The 21,635-nt window shown below is 38.5% G+C and overlaps 1 protein-coding gene across 2 annotated transcripts in view; it reads left to right on the top strand.

Moving 5' to 3' along the window:
- The window catches only part of LEMD3 (LEM domain containing 3), an 80,046-nt gene that overhangs the window by 43,844 nt on the left and 14,567 nt on the right, over positions 1-21,635 (top strand). For both annotated transcript variants that reach the window (XM_044678780.1, XM_044678781.1), the window contains exon 4: positions 11,932-11,999. In XM_044678780.1, coding sequence (XP_044534715.1) covers positions 11,932-11,999 — 68 coding nt within the window. The remainder of the gene's footprint in view (positions 1-11,931; positions 12,000-21,635) is intronic.

The raw sequence follows: 21,635 nt of genomic DNA, 5'->3' as shown, positions 1-21,635 counted from the left end.
TTGTTTTGCTTCATTTGTGAAGTGGTTTTGTTTTTTCATAAGAGTTTAATAACAGACTTAGTGTACTATCTGAAATGTAATTTAGTTAAAGTATGAAAAGGATTTTTACTTTTAAGATGGCTATAGGACAACCTATGAAACAAGGAAGAAATTTTAAATGTTCCTCACTTCCCTTCTGCTTCTGTAGTAATAATGGTGGTGGAGCAGGAAGAATGAGCACAGGGTCACTGTTATTAGGGCATCTGTAAAATATAATTAACTTTTTATACTCAATACAAGATCTTTTCCCAATAATCAGCATATTTACATATTAGAAGATTGAGCCACATATTCCAACACCAAATAAAAATGAAAGGAAGATAACCAGAAGAGAAAAGGAAGTGACAGTGTGATGGATTAGGAGCTCCCATGTTCAAGCAAGAGACTTGGTTGAGTTGCTTTCTTCTTGTCTCCGAAGACAGCAAGAAATAGAACTTTTAAAGAATACTCAATTGTTTTTGACATGCAATGCTCACAATCAGCATAAACCAAGCAGTTTGCCATGAAGACTATAGCAGCACCATTTGTTCCCAGGAAAACAAAATACAGAAAACATACATTGAATTTGGCAAGATCTTCCAAAGACAGTCATCGTAGACAAGGTGACCTCCTTGAGAAGGGGAGGTCAGCTTTGGCCCTGGGGAGGAGAACAGAAAGTGTGATACCAGATTTTATGAAAGAAAGAGACCACAGGCTATTTCCTCAAGAAGAAAGCTGTGGAGGTGAATGTCAAGCATTCCCCCAAATGAAAACATTGGAAACAACTAATGGAGTAGTTTCCAAACCAGTTGTGGGGCTATCCAAAACAATGGTGGAAAAAATCCATAGAAAGTAAGAAAGGATAAAAATGAGAATGAGAGAGTGCAAACCATATGTGAATAGCTTTGACCTCAGGTTTTCTGCCAACTTACCTATTCCAAAAAGGCACCACTGTTGACCTCAACCTTGATGATTGCCAGTCTCACAATGAAGTTGTTTCCAGAATAACAGAGGACAAAGGAGCCCAGAAAAAACCTTAGTTTTAAACATTTGATCTTGCCATTGAAAAGAAACAGCAGGGGCAGGTAAGTGGCTCAGTGGATTGAAAGCCATGCCTAGAAACAAGAGGTCCTGGGTTCAAATCTGGCCTCAGACTGTGGTGACTCTGGACAAACCATTTAACCCCCATTGCCTAGCCTTTACCACTCTTTTGCCTTAGAACCGATGCATGTATAAATTCTAAGACAGAAGGTAAGTGTTTTAGAGGGAGGGGAGAAGAAAGAAAAGAAATGGCAGCCAAAGAATGGAACAGTATTACTTCATACCACAGTGTAAGCAAGAAGAGTGAAAAGTCAACATCCAGCCTGACACTTACGGCACAAAGGAGTCAGAAGACTTGGATGAACATTTGTGGATGGAAGTTGAAGGATAACAAAGGTTATATTTACAACACAGGCATTGAGATGGTGTGACTATCCTGGAATATTCTGTTTTTCTTTTAGTGACAGTGAAATGACCATATTTGAACCCCTTCAGCCCCTGATCTGCTGCACAAGGAAATTGAAATAACTCTTTAATCAAAACCAGGGAGAATGATTAGACCACACTCACACTTGGTGCTAGAGGCAACAAATGTTTAAAAGCACTTTACAAGATAATACCAAAAGAATGGAAAGAAATATGCGTGGTATTCTTTCACAAAAGGCTATTGAGAGACAATAACTTATGATTTTTATCCCTTCTTTCTTATCTTTGATAATACTCTGAACTTGTACTGAGGATATTCTAGATAACATTTGAGGAAGGAACTGACAGGTTTTTCCCAGTACCACAGACACCACATCTTTAAAGGCTCTAAAGGTATCTAAAATGCCAACTTCTGTTAATTACTAAAGAACATTGGGCTCATGCAAATTACAGACAAAAAATGCTTTCCTCTGAGAGAGTCTTTTTAACATGTATTACATATTTTACATATATTAAGACCATTTAAGATATTTTTCAATAAAAGCAACCACAAAGAGAACTCATTATGATGATCTGATTATTAACATCAGGTGAGGAAATTGTATAATTGAAAAAGGAAGGAGAGAGAGAAAGAGATTGAGAAATATAGTACACACTGGATAGATTCTTTGTGGAAAATCTGAGAGTACTTGGAGTGAGAATTGCTTAAGATAAGAAAGCATGAGCTGTGCCTTCTGCCAATAGAGGGAATCTCTACATTAGTGACATCACAAATCCAGAAAATTTTTGAATACTCATGTTTTGGGAGTTGGTGTTAAAGATGTTGAGAGACCTTATTGGGTCATCTATAGAGAGCACTCTTTGGAGTTAGGAAAACCCGTGTTCAAGTTCAGAATCTAACACTATGACCTGGGGCAAATTTATCACATAGAGCCTCCTAGCAACTCTCATAATTCTAGACTTTGCATAGCAGGTGTTCATCCACTTTAGCTAAGGGAGTTTTTTCAATGAGAGTTCCTACACCAATGAAATAAAAATTCTGATTCTTCTCCCTCCATTCAAAAAAGAGACTATTAAAATTTCCTTGCAAAATGAGTGCATATTTCCCACTAATAAGTGAATGTGAAAGAAAAATTTTCCAAAAGATTGATTAGAGGGTTATTTATATTTCCAGTGAAATATCCTGAATGCATGCAAGCTGTAAACTCATTCTTTGCTGTTTATGAACCACTTTCCTTATTCCAAGTCATCCTTTTCACACAGGTGCCAAGTCCCCCAACTGAATAGATTCCAGTACCTCCCTATTGGACAGGGGTCGGCAACGTATGGCTCTTTCTGCAGGAGCCATAAAGTCCATTTTTTTTTTCAGGCGCTGTTACAGGAGCGGCACTGTGAGCACTGTACGGCTCTCACGAAATTAGATTTTAAAAAATGTGGCGTTTATGGCTCTCACGGCCAAAAAGGTTGCCGACCCCTGCTATAGGACCTCACTTACATTCCTTTTTTTTTTTTTTAAAACAATTAATGCCTTTCTTCTCAGTCTTCTTACTCATCCCTTCTTTGTACACTGTCTGAGGTGCCAATCTTGCTGGCCTGCCTTCTGCTGCACTGTCTTCATCTAACATACACCACCTATCCTCATCTCCCTCTGTCCTAGAATCCTTAGCTCAAGTGCTCACTCCTCCAGGATGTTTGTTGGTTGAAGTCAAACTCTGTAGGACTCAAATCAAATGTGAGCTTCATTGCATTTTACTTAGTTTCTATTCAGTTTTTTGTAAGTCCTACAGATTTTGCTAGGTTTATGCAATAATCATTGATTTCTTTCTTTTTTTTTTTTAACCCTCACCTTCTGTCTTAGAATCAATAAGGCAGAAGAGCAGTAAGGGCTGGGCAATGGGGATTAAGTGTTTTGCCCAAGGTTACACAGCTAGGAAGTGCCTGAGGCCATATTTGAACCTTGGACCTCCTGTCTCTAGGCCTAGCTCTTAATCCACTGAGCCACCCAGTTGCCTCCTCATCATTGTTTTCTATTAAATTTTATATCCAAACAACTAATTCATAGCAGTTCATTTTATCAAATGTTGCTCTTCTGCTTATTTCTGTATTTTTTTCCATGATGATTGTTTACATATCATATACCCTGTAGTCTGTTAGGATGTCAAAGGGAAAGTTTGAGGTTTTCTACACTCAAGCTTGAAGTTTTCTTTTCTTTTCTTTTTTTTTTTCCTCCTAGAGACTCTAGCTTCAGGAACATTGAGAGCAAGAGCCCCTCTCATCCTCAGTTTCTTAATTTGGGGTCCATGAATTTTTAAAAAAAATTTTAGTAACCATATTTCATCACAATTGATTTCTTTTATAATCTTACTGACTCCAGAGGAGTCTATAATAGGCTACAGGCTGCCAAAACGATCTGCAACTCACAAAAGGTTAAGAATTTGTCTGTCCTATATTTTCCTGTAAAGAAAAGTCTCCAAAAGGATTAGGTCTTACTTTCAGCTGAGTCTTGTTCCCTTCCTACCTCACCCAATTACATAAAAGGCCCCTTACATAAAAACATAATTGATTCTCCATAATAGGAACGTTTACTTAAGAATAACTTTCTTTAGATTGTTTTTTGTCCTTCACAGAGAAGGAAGTTGGTAATCATTCTATCATGGAATTGAAGAGGAGTGATTAGAAGAGAGGCAGAGGAAAGACTAATGGCAGCTTTTTTTTTTAAGTGTTTTGAATTCCATGGGATATTGTTTTAAATTATATAGATAACTTATCTGGCATTCTTGACAAAATCAAAAACCTTCAAAATGTTGACTAGAAACATGTATCAAATTGAAGAAGATGAAATGTATTTTAGACATATGGAAGGCTCCAGTGATGAACCATATGCTCTCTTAGATTAAATTTGGAAAATTTGACTACCCTGTTGCCTGCAAATTTTTTGATACTAGCAACTTAAAAATCATACTCTAAACTGTATAGAGATGACAATCTGCAGTTCTACCTTGATGAAGGAGATAAGTGTACAAGTGCACTTAGCTTTTTAAAAATCTTCTTGCCCAGTAGGAGAGATGACTTAGCTGGTCATGAAAAAAAAATCTGTTTCTCTAGCTTTCCTTCTCCCTAGAGCTCTCTATGGGAATTTTAGAGCAATCCCTGAAGATATCTACCTTAGGTTACTGTGAACTCAGCATGTTAACTGTGTATTATGTTATAAAATAAGAGGGTAAACTGGATACTATCACTATTAATTTGGTGACAGTAGTGGTTGTTTAGATATGTGGTTAGTGCAAGATCACCTGAGTCTTGCCACCTAGCTAGATGTTGTAAGAACTCTCCTTTATAACAGTGCCCAGGCAGGATCCCTCAGGTCAGCAGATGGGTATCCCTTTCAGGTCCCACCTGGGGTTGATCAATAGTGGGTATTGGGCTCTGTTAGCCTTGGACACATTTATCTGACTGCATTTGCTCCCTTCCCAGAGAAGTGATGATACAACCACTCCAGGAAGGTACTTGATGGGTTTTATATATATATGAAACAAGGAAGGAATGTTTAGGAAATGGGGAAGAGGAATAGGGAACCCTAACACTAATCTTTTGACAATACTAATCCCTCAGGACTATAGGCTGGCTAATGATTCTGGCTTGTTCTTCAACTCCTCTAGCTTAGCCTGGCCACAGCCAAACCAGAGCAAGCAAACTGTTGGATGATGTCTCTCAGCTCCTTCTTCTTGCCAGATGTTATGCCCTTCTACAGCCTTCAGGAACCACCCTTTCCACCTTCTTCTCCTGCCCACTTCCCGGATCCCTCCTGGGCCCAGGATACCTAGATATCTAAAGATGGTTTGGATGCCTAAATATCTAGGGGACAGAAGAATTAGAGGATTCATGGTCTGGATACAGGTCGATCAATGTCAGTGGGTTTAAACAGGAGTTCTTGCAAGACTTAGCCAAGCAAAGCCTCAGTTCCCAATAGACCAGGGTCCACAGATCCAAGGTCCAAAGAAGAAGGGAAAGGAAAATAAAAACTCCTTGTCAGGGGCTGCCAGGGTATTTATACCTTCACCCCCACCCCGGCCAACTGCTTTCTCCCTGTCCTCATGGCCTCTGGGAACATTCTGAGGTCTAATGGTCTTCACCTATCAATCAAGGTGGGACTCTCAGCTCCCAGAGCTTCAATATGACAATTATGACTACCAAAAATTGCAATCTAAAATAAAGTGTCTAGGTTTAATTTTTGCTGGTCAGACCATAATATGGCTTATCAAAAGGAAACTGAAAACTGAAGCATGCTTCAAATAGGTTGCATAGTTTTACAAGGGGACTTGGAATTGTGTCAGTGAGATCAGACTCTCTTGGTCAGGCTTTCTTAACATGGGAAAGCAAAGACTTAGGGGAATGAGCTTGCTGGCATATATAATGACAGGATGTTACTATGGCAGAGGGATTATTAATTCTGGCCCCAAAAAAGAGAAAATCAGACCCATTGATTGGAATTGCCATAGAGATGAAAAATTATGTAATTTACAGGAACAGAAAGGAAATCCAAATTTCCCCAGATACCTTGATAGTAATTCTTGAGTAGACATTTGTTTGCCTTTTTTCCCCACTTTGACTCTTAAGGGGGCCTGGTTTGAGAAAGTGAACCAGAGAATAGAGCTACACACCCCCAATTCCCTTGTTGGTTGATCTCTGTGAACAAATTATGTTAGTCAGACTTTCATTAGTATGGGGATAGAACTTCCTCTTCTCCTTTTGCCTTACTCCTGTGCCCTCCCCCCAACCCCCTCCCATACCCCTGGCTTCTCTGAGTTGGGATCTTCCTCTCTCTCTCTTTTTTTAAACCCTTACCTTCTTTCTTGGAGTCGATACTGTGTATTGGCTCCAAGGCAGAAGAGTGGTAAGGGCTAGGCAATGGGGGTCAAGTGACTTGCCCAGGGTCACACAGACTCTTCCTCTCTTTAGCTCTCCTACTCTCCATGGCTTCTTTTCCCAAACTAATCTTCCTTTTTCTGAAGTGTCATATAGCGAATTGGATAATGATTCCTGGCAATGGAATCAATTCTATGATGTAGATAGATATATTATAATTACTGGTAGCCAGCATGAGTTCATTAACAAATAATACCTGACTTAATTTTTCAACAGGATTAGTATTAGATGCGTAGGTCAGAGAAGTATTGTGGATACAATAGATCTTGAATTCAAGAACCCATTTGACAGTCTTTTACAACATGGCCCAGGATTTGAAAAGAGTAGGTAAATGAATTGTATCTAACCAGCTAATGCATGGATATCTTTGTGGAGGCTAGGGTAGTCTTCCATAAATGTTTCTGGGACCTGAACTCCAATAATTTTCTATTAGTTATTTGAATTGATGACATGCTTTTCCCATTTTAAGATGACACAGTTAATACATTTGTTAAGAGAATCAAAGTCCACAAAGCTTATTACTTAATTCCAGTGGATCCGTGATTTTATCATTCTCTTCCTTAGAGAAGACCTAAACTTATCCACACCTTTGTACCACACCCTTCTATACCCTACAAAATTCTTGTTAACGCCTCCCATATACCCATCTCAGAAGATTTTTTTAATGGGCTTGGAGTCCATGGGCAATTTTCATATTTTGTGAAGATTAGACAATTACTCTGGTTGCCCACCTGTTTTCACACAATCTAGCTATATAACCAGACTGACTTTGTAGTCATAGTATCTTTTGATATATTTTTGATTATTTATCCTCCTATCAGTCTTTGTTGATAATATGGTCTTGCCTTTCATTTTTACCTTACCCTTTGAACCACAGGAAATTTTGAACCTCCTAAGGTTTATAATAATTAACTGAGCCAGTAATTAATGTTAGGGATGGAGGGAAGATTGAGAGAGTCTATGTGGGGATACTCTCTTCTAACTCTCCCCTCTCCCGCCATATATACACTCTGAGACTTCGAGGGAGTGTCACCCTGAAACTGGGTGATCTGGATGGTCGTGTCACCCCACAGGAGTTGGGGGCAAGACTTCCCTATAAGATGAGGTATGAGGGACCCCAATCCGATTCTGAATGAGGGCAGGGTTCACGCCAGCCTTCCCCCGAGACCAGCCAACTTCACAGTCTGGATCCAAGATGGAGGCAGCCAGACCAAGCTGTGATTCCCCTCCCCCTCTTCTCTCAGGAACTCTGGAACTCTATCTGACTAATGAATATCTTTTATTAATATCAATATAGGGATTGGGGAAAGGGGCGAAGGGCAGAGGGATTTTGGGGTGCCATCTTCTATTCCTATGGGGTCCATCACTCAGGTGGGAACCTTTGGGGTTCCCACTCCTAAGCATCTCCCTCCCCTTCTCCTTCTGTTTCTGTTTCTATCATTTTCTATAATTGCAAGTTAGACTGGAAAGGGTCTCTCATCAAGGTTGGGTAATTACAGGTTATATTACATAATAAAGAGCCACGTATAGCACCAATAGGAAAAGAGATAGCTCCCAGTAAATAAAGTATATGAACAGTTTTCAAAAGAAGAAATATAATCTATTGTATGAAAAAAAATCTCCAAATTACTAATAATAAGAGGAGTAAAAGTTAAAATAAGTTTTTATCTCACATCTAGCAAACTGGCAATGATTTGACATTATGTAAATATCCAATGTTAAAGAAGAATGATCTGCACCATAGTGGGGCACTAATGGAATTGTAAATAGAATCAACGATTTGGGAAAACTATTTGGACCTATGCTTTAAATGTGATAAAATGGTTCATTCTCTTCTAGATAGCTCTAACAAAGCATATGCATCCCTCAAAGAGGCCAAAGACAGGGCAAGGTCCCAGATATTTTAGAATATTCACAGTAGCACCTTTTTTTTTTAAGCAAAAAACTGAAAGCAAAATGAGTTCCCATCATTTGGGGAATGATTAAACACATTGGTTTTTGTTGTTCAGTCATTCTGACTTATCGGCACCTCAGGTAGGGTTTTTCTTGAAGTGATTTTCCATTTTCTTCTCCAGGTTTATTTTTAGCAGATGAAGAAATTGAGGTAGACAGGGTTAAGTGACTTACCCAGGGTCACACAGCTAAAATGCCTGAGGCTCAATGTAAACTCAGGTCTTCTGACTCTAGGCCTGGTACTCTATCCACTGAGTCACCAGCTGCCCACAAAAGCACATTATGGTATATTAGTATAATCTAATATTATTGCTTCATGAAAAGTAAATTCAGAGAAATTGGCAAATCCTTGTTTGGAATTATGCAGAGCCAAGTAATCAAAACCAAGAGAGCAGTATACACAATTATAATAATAGAACATATAAAAACAGATATTAACATTCAGCTCAGTGCATTTACCAGAGTTCTGATCTGGTGAAATACCTACTTCCTCTGGGGAGTGAGGTAGTTTATCACATCAGTGTGCTAATTTCTTTTGTTTAATTATACAAAAAGATGGTTCCAGATAAAATAGCTTTGAAACTAATATGTTAATTTTTTAAATGCAAATTATATATACTAGACTTTAATATACAATCCTGTCTATTTTATTAAAAAATTTTTTTTTGTGTGGTGGCAAAAAACTGGAAAAGGAGGGTATGCCCTTCAATTGGGGAATGGCTGAACAAATTATGGTATATGCTGGTGATGGAATACTATTGTGCTAAAAGGAATAATAAACTGGAGGAGTTCCAGGTGAACTGGAAAGACCTCCAGGAATTGATGCAGAGCGAAAGGAGCAGAGCCAGAAGAACATTGTATACAGAGACTGATATACTGTGGTAAAATCGAATGGAATGGACTTCTGTACCAGCAGCAATGCAATGACCCAGGACAATTCTGAGGGATTTATGGTAAAGAACGCTGCCCACATTCAGAGGAAGGACTGCAGGAGAGGAAATATATAAGAAAAACAACTGCTTGAACGCATGGGTTGAGGCGGACATGATTGGGGATGTAGACTCGAAACTACCACACCAATGCAACTACCAACAATTTAGAAATAGGTCTTGATCAAGGACACATGACAAAACCAGTGGAAATGTGCGTCGGCCGTGGGTGGGGGGTGAAGGGGAAAGTAGGAGCATGAATCATGTAACCATGTTGAAAATGAATATTAATAAATGTTTAAATTAAAAAAAAGATATATGTATATATAAAAATTTTTTTTTTATTTAAGCATTTTTCTATGATTACATGATTCATGTTCTGTCCTTTCCCTTTTTTCCTTCCCCCTCTCAGAGCTGACAAGCAATTCCACTGGGTTATACTTGTATTATCACTCAATACCTATTTCTGTATTAATTGATTTTTTTAAAAATAATCTTTTAAAAACCAAAACCCTGCATCTTAATACCCATATAAACAAGTGAAAAATCAAATTTTTCCTTCTCTAGTTCTCCTCCCATAGTTCTTTCTCTAGGTGTGGATAGCATTCTTTCTCCTAAGTCCCTCCAGATTGTCCTAAATCATTGCATTGTTATCAGTAGCAAGTCCATTACATTTGGTCATTCCCACAATGTTTCAGTCTTTATGTACAGTGTTTTCCTGGTTCTGCTCATGTCACTCTGCATCAGTTCGTGGAGGTTTTTCTAGCTTATATGGAAATAAAGCAATTTATTTTTCCTTATTGCATAGTAGTTTTCCATCACCATCATATACCACAATTTGTTCAATTATTCCTCAATCAAGGGGCACCCCCTCGTTTTCCAATTTTTCTGCCACCACAAATTACATGACTAAATATATTTGTACAAACTTTTTTCATTATTATCACTTTGGAATACAAACCTAGTGGTGGTATTGCTGAATTAAAAGATATGCATTCTTTTAAAGCCCTTTGGGCATAAATCCAAATTGCTTTCCAGAATAGTTGGATCAATTCACAACATCCCCTCCAACATTTATTATTTTCCTTTACTTTCATATTGGCCAGTCTGCTAGGTGTGTGGTAGTACCTCAAGAGTTGTTTTGATTTCCATTTCTCTAATTAGGAAGGATTTTACTCTCCTGTTTATTGATAGACAATCTCTGAATGTACATCCATTTTTGACTTTGTCAAATAAAGATAAAAAATTTAAATTTAAAAATTGAGGGTTCTTTTCTGAGGGAAAAGGAATTATTACTATTAAAGCGTCATCAGCAAAAAATAAAAACAAGCTTCATTAAACTTTTTTTTTTAAAAGTTAGCTTTTTATAGTTGGAAACATCTCAGGATTGTTTGAAAGTGCTTCTCAATTTCCCAGTTATGATCCAACCTGCTCTGATTTTGGACTCTGCATGTTTTCCAGGTGTGGTGCCTAAAATACTATGTGCCCATCAATCTTTTGAGTAGGATTACTTAAATTGTTGATTAATTGGTATTATTTGAGTCCTTGTAAGTCCTCATTGAAAATTCCTAAGGCATTCAGTATTGCTTATCCGCAAATGAAAGTTAGAAAACTTCAATATGTCTAAGAATTCTCTTCTTTTTTGACACTGCAAGGTCATCTTCCATAATATTGATGAGCACCTTTCACCATTTATTCCCTTTTTCTGTGTTGTTAACAGTATTACTGAAAAGGGTTACTAAACAGTAATTTTTCTTCATGGTTTTTTGAAATTTTCTTTCATTCATTACTGTATCCTTTTGTATAAATTTTAAAAAATCTTTACACTGTATCTCAGACTCAGTAATGTGTATTGGTTCCAAGGCAGAAGAATAGTAAGGGCTAAGCAGTGGAGGTTAAATGATTTGCCCAGGATCACACACCTAGGAAGAGTCTGAACCCAGAACCCCCTCCTACCCCCAAATCTTCAAAACTAGCTCTCTATTCACCTAGCTGCCTCTGTGATTTTAACATACATGGCAGGTGCTTGAGTAATAGAGAACTTTTAAGGCTATGTTTTCACAAATCTGCAAACATATGTTCTCTGTACCTCTGTCATTTTTGTGCCTTAAGATGTGGTTAAGATTGAAAAATAGAAAGTTGACTGTAAAAGCTACTAAGCTTTCTCATGTTTTTCTCAAGGATATTCTAAATATATGCATAGATTGTTTTCCTTTCTTTGAAATCTTAAGTGTCATTCATGAATTCATTTACTACTACATGATGGAGTAGTTAGAAAAGCATTTGAAGCATTGCATAGATTAAGCATTGTTTATTTTGGGTTAATATTTAAGTGCACAGTAGGATTTAAACATTCCTCTCTTAAGCATATAAAGAGATTATCTATTACATGAAGAATGAGAACAAGCATTATCTAATTGTCTCGGGAATATGTTCCCATTAAATAATATGAGTTTTCTCCCGTACTTTTAGGCTTATAAGTATTTTTCATAGAAAGTATAAACAATACTTTAACCTTCCTTATTATTGTTTTAAAAGATCATTAAAACTTGAATCTAAATTTTGTATGTAAATACTTTTGAATTGTCTGGTTTTTTTTAATGAAATATTGATTCAAATAAAATACTAATTTTTCCAGGAGATCATGAATGTGGCAGTTCTATCCAGAGGAAGCTTTCTGTCCAGGAGGCAGCTGCATATTTAAAAGTAAGCAGTAAAAATTTAATTTTAAAAGCCATACTCTTTGCCTAAGCAGTTATATCTAAATACATGTGAACTGAATTACTTTGTGTTGCTAAACATTTTAGTGGTATATAATGATATATGCTAACAGTTTAGGAATTGCCTGTTCAGATGAGCTTCTGACAAATTTAACCAGAGCTAATTAATGCTATAAAGCAGTATGGAGAGTATTGGTGAAACTGCCAGCTCAGAAGACTTTCAGCTCTATAAAATCTTAATAGGGGTGTAGATTAGGTTATCTAACACTGATACCTTTTTTTTTTTAACCTGTCCAGAGTTTTTGAATGGTGTTAAGGGAATCTTTCACCTTATGGTAGGATTATAAGAGATATAAGCTATTTAACACTTAAAAAATGTTAACTTAATTTCTTTCTTTATTTTTTAAAGCCCTTACCTTCCGTCTTGGAGTCAATACTGTGTATTGGCTCCAAGGCAGAAGAGTAGTAAGGGTGGGCAATGGGGGTTAAGTGACTTGCCCAGGGTCACACAGCTGAGAAGTGTCTGAGGCCAGATTTGAACCTAAGACCTCCCGTCTCTAAGTCTGGCTCTCAATCCACTGAGCTACCCAGCTGCCCCCAAACTTTAACTTTATACAGACAAATTGACCCATAATTTTTTACCATTGACTTCTGAATGTTTCTAATTAAATTTTTTTCTCTCAAGAAATTGTGGTTTCTAGGAAAAGTAAGAGCTTCTCCCTCATCCTCCTTTTGATTTATTCTGCCTAGTTAAAATATTATGGGACAACCTTAACTTTGTATTCTGAAAAAAAATCTCATTTTTTTTTTATTATATCGACATTGAGAAGTTGGTTAATTTGATCACTACAATTCAGATTTGTACTTACTAAAATGCATTACTTTTAAAAATACATGCCTGATTCAGTAAGTGCAGTCCACCAAAGAGAATATGAGACCTCCATTCTTTTGCCTGGTGGTTTGCTTTTAAAATATTAATCTTTGGTTAATTAGAAAGTTTTACCCATCAGAACACAGTTAACTGAGATGTTTCCATATCCATATCATAATATTAATTGCATTCTTAATTTACCTCTGTAAGAGGGAAATAAGTTTTAAAAGCAGGTTTAGAAGTTTAGACATTTAGTGATATTAGCACCCAGGCTGCTAAAGACAATAAAGAGAAGGGAACTGTTTTCCTTGAGGGACTCTGGTGAAGGCTGAGACAGAGAGAGTATGTGGCTGCTTTTACCTGTCCCAGTGGAGAGCCCAATGAGTGTGGATTTAACAGAGACGTGCCAGTGAAAGGTCAAATAAGCAAGAAGATCTAACTGAGGTGGTGGACATCCCAGTCTGAGACAAGCTTCTTGATTTTACTTTCCTGGATTTACTTTCCTGTGAACCTGTTTTCCTGTAATCATCAAGATAAGCAGAAGTGGACAAAATCTGTTAGAGATCCAGTTCCCTTCCAGCCTGCATTAGAGTCTATGTTAGAGCAGTGTAGTCTTTGACCCATCTCTCAACCATTGTGTTTGTCTTTTAGTGTCCTAGATTTAGTGTGTCTTCTTCCCATTATTCCTAAGCCCTATAGTCTTTTGCTAGTGCTCCTCCTTTTACAGTAGAGAGCCTGAATAACATCAAAGAGCCTAAAAGGGCATTTCAGCAGCCAAAGGGGTCCTGGACTCAGGAGGTAGCTGTTTCAGCCTGAAGCTTCTTACCTCCAACTCTGTGTTAACTGAGAAAGACTTTTATTTCCCTGGACAGAAGACTAGTGTTAGAAAGTCTTAGAGGAAGGAAGGACAGAGCTTCTCAGCCAAAGCCATTGGCTAGACGGGACCAAAGGACCCCTTGAACTTATAGACTAGAGAGGGCTACCTACCCCTCTCACCTTAACCCTCCTGAACCCCACAAGTATAATAAACCATCCCAATTTATAGGAATCCGCAGTCAGATAGCTTTCTGTGATAAATGTTAAAAGGAATGATCCATCCCTCCATCTTATCCCAGATAATGATTTTAACATAAACCTTAAGTTTGGATAAGAGGGGAAAGGGAGATATTTGGGGGTGGGGTAGCTCTAAACAAGCTCCAGTAGCGCCAAACCCGAATCTGCCCACCATTGCTGTCTCCTCTACAGGGAAATGGGTTCACCTGGGACTTTAGGGGGTCAAGCCATCCGCAAAGTCTTTCATACAACCCCAAAAGTCCTTGACCGAACTCAGGCACCTGCTTATCTCTGTAGCTACATCTTTAACAGAGATAACCCCTTGAAGTAAAGGTGAAGAGGGCCCCTTGATGGGCTCAACATACCTATGAGTCTATCTGTTCAAATATTATCTCTGAGGGGCTCTCTAGTCCTCTTTATACATCTATATCTTCCTCTCTCCTTCTGAAAGAAGATAACATTTTTTCAGATTATTTGTACTATTTATTTTGTTCTTAAACTCATGTTTATATCTCCTACTAATAGTAGTTTATTTGATGGTTTGTGGACCCTCTAGTAGACCATTTCAGTATTACATATTTTATTAAAAATACAAGCATCCCTAACTTAAAAGTGTTCTAAAGATTCATTTTGCATTTTGAGCACTGATGTCTGCGTTTTTCCATAGGAAGTATCCAGGCCTTAGGTACCTTTAAACATTTTTAAACCTGTAATGCAATTGGAATACAGTTTATTTGTCATGAAAAACAGTAGAAAATTAAAACTATGATACTTTAGGTGAATTATGGCTTTTTTTTTTAACCCCATATATTCTGTATCAGAATCAATACTGTGTGTTGGTCCCAAGGCAGAAGAGGGGTAAGAGCTAGGCAAAAGGAGTTATACATACAACTTGCCCAGGGTCATACAGCCAGAAAGTGTGTGAGGATCCAGGACTTACTGCCTCTAGGCCTGGCTCTCAATCTACTGAACCACTTAGCTGTCCCTGTAAATAGGCTTTTCTTGTATTACATTAGAAATTTTACCATCCTTATGAAATAGTTTTTTTGTTTTTAATGGAAAAATGTGTTATGTTGAGCATAGTCAAAAGGAAACATGGAAACACTAATTGCCCTGCTTTAGCTACTGAAGATGAGTGTTTGTGAGTGAGTATAGCTGAAGAAAGCAGAACTTAGTGGAATAGGGAGATTAGGGGAATAGAGGTTGTCTTTAAGGGGTCTGAGGTACTGAATACAGCCCTTTTGGTACCTGTAGGACATCCTTTACCACAAAGCTTTTTATATTAGGAAAGGTGGAAAGCAAGTGCTTTCGTTGGACTCTGCCATCTTCCTATATGGGCCACCACCTAAAACCCCATTCCTCCCCTGGTAATTTACCATCCATAACCATCCTCCCCAGTAGTTGTAGTGATGAGGAAAATGTAGTGGCACTAGGAATATGCCTCCTTGAAGTTCAGTGTGTAAGGAGAATAGACTATGGTTTTATTACTTTACTGAAATAACTTCTTTCTGCCTATTCTAATAAGCTTTTTATAGATGTCTGGGATATGTACAATGTAACTATAACATGAATTCCTTTTCATCTAACATTCACATTTCAAATAACCAAAATCTTTATTGTTTCCTTAAAAAAAAACCTTATTAATATCATCATGGTTTTTTGTAGGGAGAGGAAAAGCTTTTCCCTAAATGGTTCAATTTGTGAACAGAAGGTTCATTCTGTGAAAAAGAAAAAGAAAAGCAAAAACATATGATACAGTAGCCACATCTCTTGTTGTATATAACAATTCCCTGAAGTGCAAAGGGATTTTGGAGTATGTTTCAGGACCTCTTCTTGAGTACCTTCATTAATTTTTTGTTACTCGAGAGTTTGACTTCTAATAATCTTAGATTCAGATTGTTGAATTTTTTTCAGTTCTCTTGATGTAGATAATCCTTTCACCAAGATGGCAGCCTCCCTATGACTTGTTTTGAACACTTGACAGGGGCAAAGAATTCATAATCTTGAAGCCAGTGTGGCAAGTGAGTTTCCCTGAATTTAGCTGGGCCTGTTTTTAGATAGCGAACATAGAGTCTATCAGTAGGCTCAAACCTGAAGCTTTTCCAGATTGGTGAAGCCTGGTAGAGTTTTGGCGACCCACAATGAATTGGTGGAGTAGGACCAGATATTTTCAAGGCAGCCTCCTGGTTCTGTTAATGGAATGCCATGTAATAGAAAGACACCCGAACCTGGAATCAAACCTGTAGTGGTAGCACACATGCATTACATAAGTGACCATAGGCAGATCATTTAGCCCTTCTGAGAGTGTTCACATCTGTGTCAAGTTGGCATGTACAGGATCATTTTTTTGCTTTGTGTTTAATTTTATTCCAAGTCTTTGAAGAATAGTATTTTATACATGATGTTTTTAGTGCAAAGGCAGAGCTAAGAGATGAAATGCAGTATGGGAAGAACAGAAAAAACCAATCATTTGGCTAGACTGCAGAGTGGGAGAGGGAGATATATCTGGGGAGGCTAGGAGGAGAGATTGGGGCTGGCCAGAGTGTAAAGAACTTAAAATGTATTTGATCCTAGAGGCAGTAGAGAGACATTGATGTGATATGGTCATATTTGCAGGTATGAAAGTCACTAGTAGGGAAGATGGGTTGGATGTCAAAGATGATACAGAAGTAGAAACAGTGCGATTTAGCAATTTAATGGATATATGGGTTGAGGGAAAGTACGGAGTTGAGGATAATACTTAGTTTACAGATCTGGGAGGCTAGAAGGATGTTCATATTCACGAAAGAAATAGGGAAGTTTTGAAGAAAGATAATGAGTTCAGTTTTGGATATATCATATTTCAGATGTTCCTGAAACTCGGCAGAGATTTGGGCTGGGTAGAGAGATCCACAGATCTATCCACACATCATCCACATAGAGTTTCAAGTTAGATCTCTGAGAGTAATGGTGGTACCCCAGGATTCTTTGGTACACGTGCCTCTAGGGCATGATAGGGATGATGAGCCAGTAAAGAAGGAGAAGTGGTCAGACATGGAAGAAGAGAACAAAGAGGAGAGAGTATGTAGCTGGGAGGGTGCTCAGTGGTATCTTATAACAGTTCAGGAAGGATGAGAGCTGGAAAAAGACTCAACAGATGCCACAAGTAAAAGCTTCTTGGACATTTGAAGAGAGCTAGTTTCAGTTGAGAAACAAGGTCAGAAGCTAGACTACAAATGGCTGAATGAGAGGAAAGGAAGTGCAGGTGGCAAGTGCTGGCACCTTTTTTAGAATAAAATATTGATTACAATTGTATTTATTGAGTTTTTGTAAGGTGCCATTAACTGTTACCAGCTTGTGGATTAGCTATTCTGTGAAATGTCAACAGCTAGGTTCCCTTTGTCTTTGCATCTTTCATTTTGCTTTACACTTTTTTCTTATAAAATAAGACATTTTTAGTTGATTCAAATAAGTAGACAGTGAAGTTGCTTCTGACTAAATCAAAGCAAGGTTTATGAAATAGATGCAGTGCTAGGACTTATAATAAAGCCCTGTAAGATTTTATGGCAACTCAGTTTTTCCTACCATGCTAAAAATAGAACTTTTCCAATTTTTTTTTTGTGCATCTATTTTATTTATTATCAAGCTATCCTCTCTCTATCATCTACCTAGTGAACTGTCCTTTTAACAAAGTTAAAAAAAAAAAGAAAAGAAAAAATTTGAACAAAACCAATCAATACATTAATTATACCTAACAGAAGATACAGCATTCTGTACCTAGAGGCCTCCACCCCTGCAGAGAAGGGATGAAGATGCATTTTCTCAAGTTTTTGTGAGGGAGCAGCCAGTGACTATTGAAAGTACAGCACTGATCCTCAAATACAATCTTTCCTGCTCCCTTCTTCCTATTTAGTTCTTGTAGGCTGCCAGCATTATCCACTTTCAGAGCTTGTCCCTAGGTATGTGCTCTGATACACTAACATCCAACATCAATGAGAGTTCATCTTTTCCATTCATTGTATTCTCTTCACCTTCCTGTGTAACTTAATGTTAGTACTTCTGAAGTCATCAAACAACATTATTTCTGTGGTTACATTTATCTTAGAATCTTTGATTCTATGAGGAGTCGACTTACTGGACAAAGAACCTTTAAGGCTGTATTTTTATTTATTGTGTTAAAATGTGTAACTTCTTAAGAGCAGGAGTTATCCTTTATCTTTTTTTATATCCCCAGGGCTCAGCCCAAAATCTAGCACATGGTAGTTGCTTCGGAAGTGCATCTGGACTGACTAATCAGCAAAAAAACCCCAAAAAACCCTGTATTTTTCTCTGTATTTTTTTCCCATCAGTTTTATGATTGAATATATGCCCAGCTGAGGCAGAAGCCAGGTGGCTCAGTGGATAGAGTGTTGGACCTGGAGTTAGGACTTGAATTCAGATCTGGCCTGAGCTGTGTAACTGGGAAAGTCATTCATCCAAGTTGTTTCGTCTAGAGTTAGTCTTGAAGCTAGCTCTTCTAGATTCCCATGTGGGCCTTCAACCTACTGAATCATCCTACCTCTCATAGATTTTATAGGGATAAGAAATTAGGGATATGGGTCAGTTGTTGATGTCTCTTATCATCCTTGAACCTTTCCATTCTTTTGGAGAGCTTTTAAAGTTGTTTCTTCTAACCCTGAATTTCTCTGAGAATATTTCATCAGGGCCACTCCCCTTCTCCCAACTTCCTCTCCAGGGTCTTTCACTCTGCTCTATTATAACACAGCAGGTATTGAGTTATCAGTTTAATGGTGGTGCTCTTGTCATTGTTGATGAAAATAGGTTCCTGCCCAGATGCCAGAGTCTTCCCTCCAGTTTGATCTGGAAATGCCTCAGGTATGATCAGGCTTGATTGGTCTCTTGTCAAGCTTCCTCTGTACTCTTCTCTCTTCTGTGTTTTATTTTGTAAGGCAACTCTCTGAAATTCTATTTTAGTCCTTCATAATATAAAATAAGTAACTTTATTCTCATTGGTTTTTGTTTTGTTTTGTTTTGTTTTGTTTTGGTGGCTGCTGAATCCTTCAACTATCTAAGATATTTAGTGTTTATTGTCAAAGTGACTCTTAAGGTCAGACCAAGAGTCAGTGGCTCCCTGTTACTTTGAGGATAAAATTTAAACTATTGTTTTTTTTCTAAAAGCCCTCACCTTCTGTCTTAGAGTCTATGCTAAGTATCAATGCCAGGGCAGAAGAGTGGTAAGGGCTGCAATTGGGGCTAAGTACTTGCCAGGGTGCCATAGCTAGGACCCGTGAGGGACCAGATGTGACCCCAGGACCCCCTGGCTCTAGGTTCTGTCCTTTTTGAAACTTTGAAAGTTCTTCAGAAGCTGTTCCTACCTGTCTTCTCACTAGCCCCTTTCTTAGATCTCCTGTGTTCTGGTCTTCCCCCTGCCTAGAACACTTCCCCTGGGCTCTCACACCTGCTTACATCCTCCAGGATGCAGCTCTAGTACCCCTCTGCTCCCCCCTTTCCCAAATGACATTCTTTTTATGTTGTGTCCTCCCACCTGAACAGTTTCTGAATAGTCTGGGTTCACTTTCCCTTGGTATCCTTGGCACTTCACACACTGCCCGAGTGTCCTAGGGCTAATGAAATGTTGGTGTCTCCAGACAGGGAAGTTTCTGGCCCCTGGACCTCTCGATCATGACAGTTTTTAACATTTATTAGGATGCCCTAAGAAATAGGAATAAAGTGAATATTGGTTTCATTCTCATTTTTTCAGTGAATTTTTGAAAATATGTTGGCAATGTAATTACATAGCACCTTCTCTGCTTTATCCTTCCTTGCAAAGTGGCTGTGGATTTCAGCCTTTGTCCTAACTAGTCCATAACTTCCAAGTCAGTCACTAGTCATTCTAATCAATTATGTGTTTTATAATGGTGATGAATTCTTTATGATTCTAGCATTTTCTGACTCCTCTTAAGAAAGCATTCAAGACCTGCAACCTCCGAATCATCTACAAATCTTGGGCCCTGTTCTTGTCTTAGTTATTGTGTCCACCTCTCGTGGCCTAGGGTAGCCCATGAGGCCTGCACCACTGTCCCCCAGCCTCCCACCCCCCACCCCACCCCAGCCCTTCCCTTCTGTCTTAGAATTGACTCAAGTGTTGATTCTAAGGAAGAGCAGTAAGAGCTAGGTAGTGAAGCTTAAGTGGCTTGCCCAGGGTCACCCAGCCAGTAAGTTGTTGTAATTAAAATTAACCTTGGAGACTTTATATTTAATATAATTATTAGTGAAGGAGAAAAAAAAAGGAGAAAGAACAGTATCTTCAGGTTGCCCATAACTACTACAGTTTCCCTTATACTCCTACTTGGCTCTGATTGGGCAGTCTGGGTCACTAGTGCTGACCTTCAGGCACTCACCCTCCACACAGGCTTCTGAGCCTATCCCTGGAGTCTCAGCTTCGGTGGCCACGTGGTCTCCTCCCTTTACATGACTTGGTGTTCTTTGATGCACATGTGCCAGGGGAGAGGCTGTAGTCTTATGTTTATTTTATATACATAGCCCCCTCACCCCCCTTCAGATTCTTTGGGAGGCCAGTGAGCTTAGGCTCCCCCTGCCTCTGATCCCTAGAGGGTGTCAGGAGAGTCTATCACATTTGATCATCCCACAATATTTAGTGTGTATAATGTTCCCGTTTCTGCATATTTCACTCTGCATCAGTTCACATAGGTCTCTTTCCAGCTTTTTCTGAAATCATCCTGTTCAACATTCCTTATAGCACAATAGTATACCATTACCATCACATACCACAATTTGTTTAGCCATTCCCCAACGGATGGATATCCCTTTAATTTCCAGTTCTTTGCCACCACAAAAAGAGCAACTATAAATATGTTTGTACAAGTAGATTGTTTCCCTTTTTTAGAAACAGACCAAGTCGTGGTATTGCTAGATCAAAAGGCATGCAGTCTTTTATAGTCCTTTGGACATAATTTGAAATTGCCCTTGTTATATTCAAACTCTGGAAGTTTAGAGTCTCACCTTGATTGACAGATGAAGACAGTTGGAGACATCGGACAAGGGGAAAGGCAGTTGGCCAGAGGGTATAAATACCCTGACAGCCTTCTGACAGGGGCTTTTAGCTTTTGTTTTTTGGAAGCCTTGGCCTGAATTCTTTGACTTTGAACATTGATTGATCTTGGAAGTTTGACCTGTGGATCTGACCTTGGATCCTCTGGCTCTCTCTGAATCCCACCTAGATATTTAGGCATCTGAACCAGCAGTAGATATTTAGGTATCCCGGGCCCAGGTGGGAACCAGGAAGAGGGAAGGAGAAGAAGCAGAGGGAGGTAAGGGAGTATTTCCTGATGGCTGTAGGACTGACATAACAACTGGCAATAAGAAGCTGAGAGGGATCATCAATATCTGTATCAAACAAGCAGATTGCTTTCTCTGGTTTGGCAGTGGCCAAGCTGAGCCAGAGCGGGTGAAGAACAAGAGCTCCAGCATTACTGAAACAGCCTACAGTCCTGAGGGATTAGTGATCATAGCCATTAGTGACAGGGTCTCCTATCCTTAATCCTTTCCTGATTATTCCTTTCCCTTATTGACATCTAAAGATAAAGATTATTAAGTACCTTCCTAAGTAGTTATTACATCACAGTTCTTGGGGAAGGAGCAAACACAGTCAGATGAAAAAGTTATCCAAGGCTAATAGAGCCCAATATTAGTAATCAA

Source organism: Gracilinanus agilis, chromosome 5, assembly GCF_016433145.1.
Source record: "Gracilinanus agilis isolate LMUSP501 chromosome 5, AgileGrace, whole genome shotgun sequence".
NCBI lineage: Eukaryota > Metazoa > Chordata > Mammalia > Didelphimorphia > Didelphidae > Gracilinanus > Gracilinanus agilis.
The sequence above is the reverse complement of the archived record's forward strand: the minus strand, read 5'-3'. Positions and strand labels throughout refer to the sequence as shown.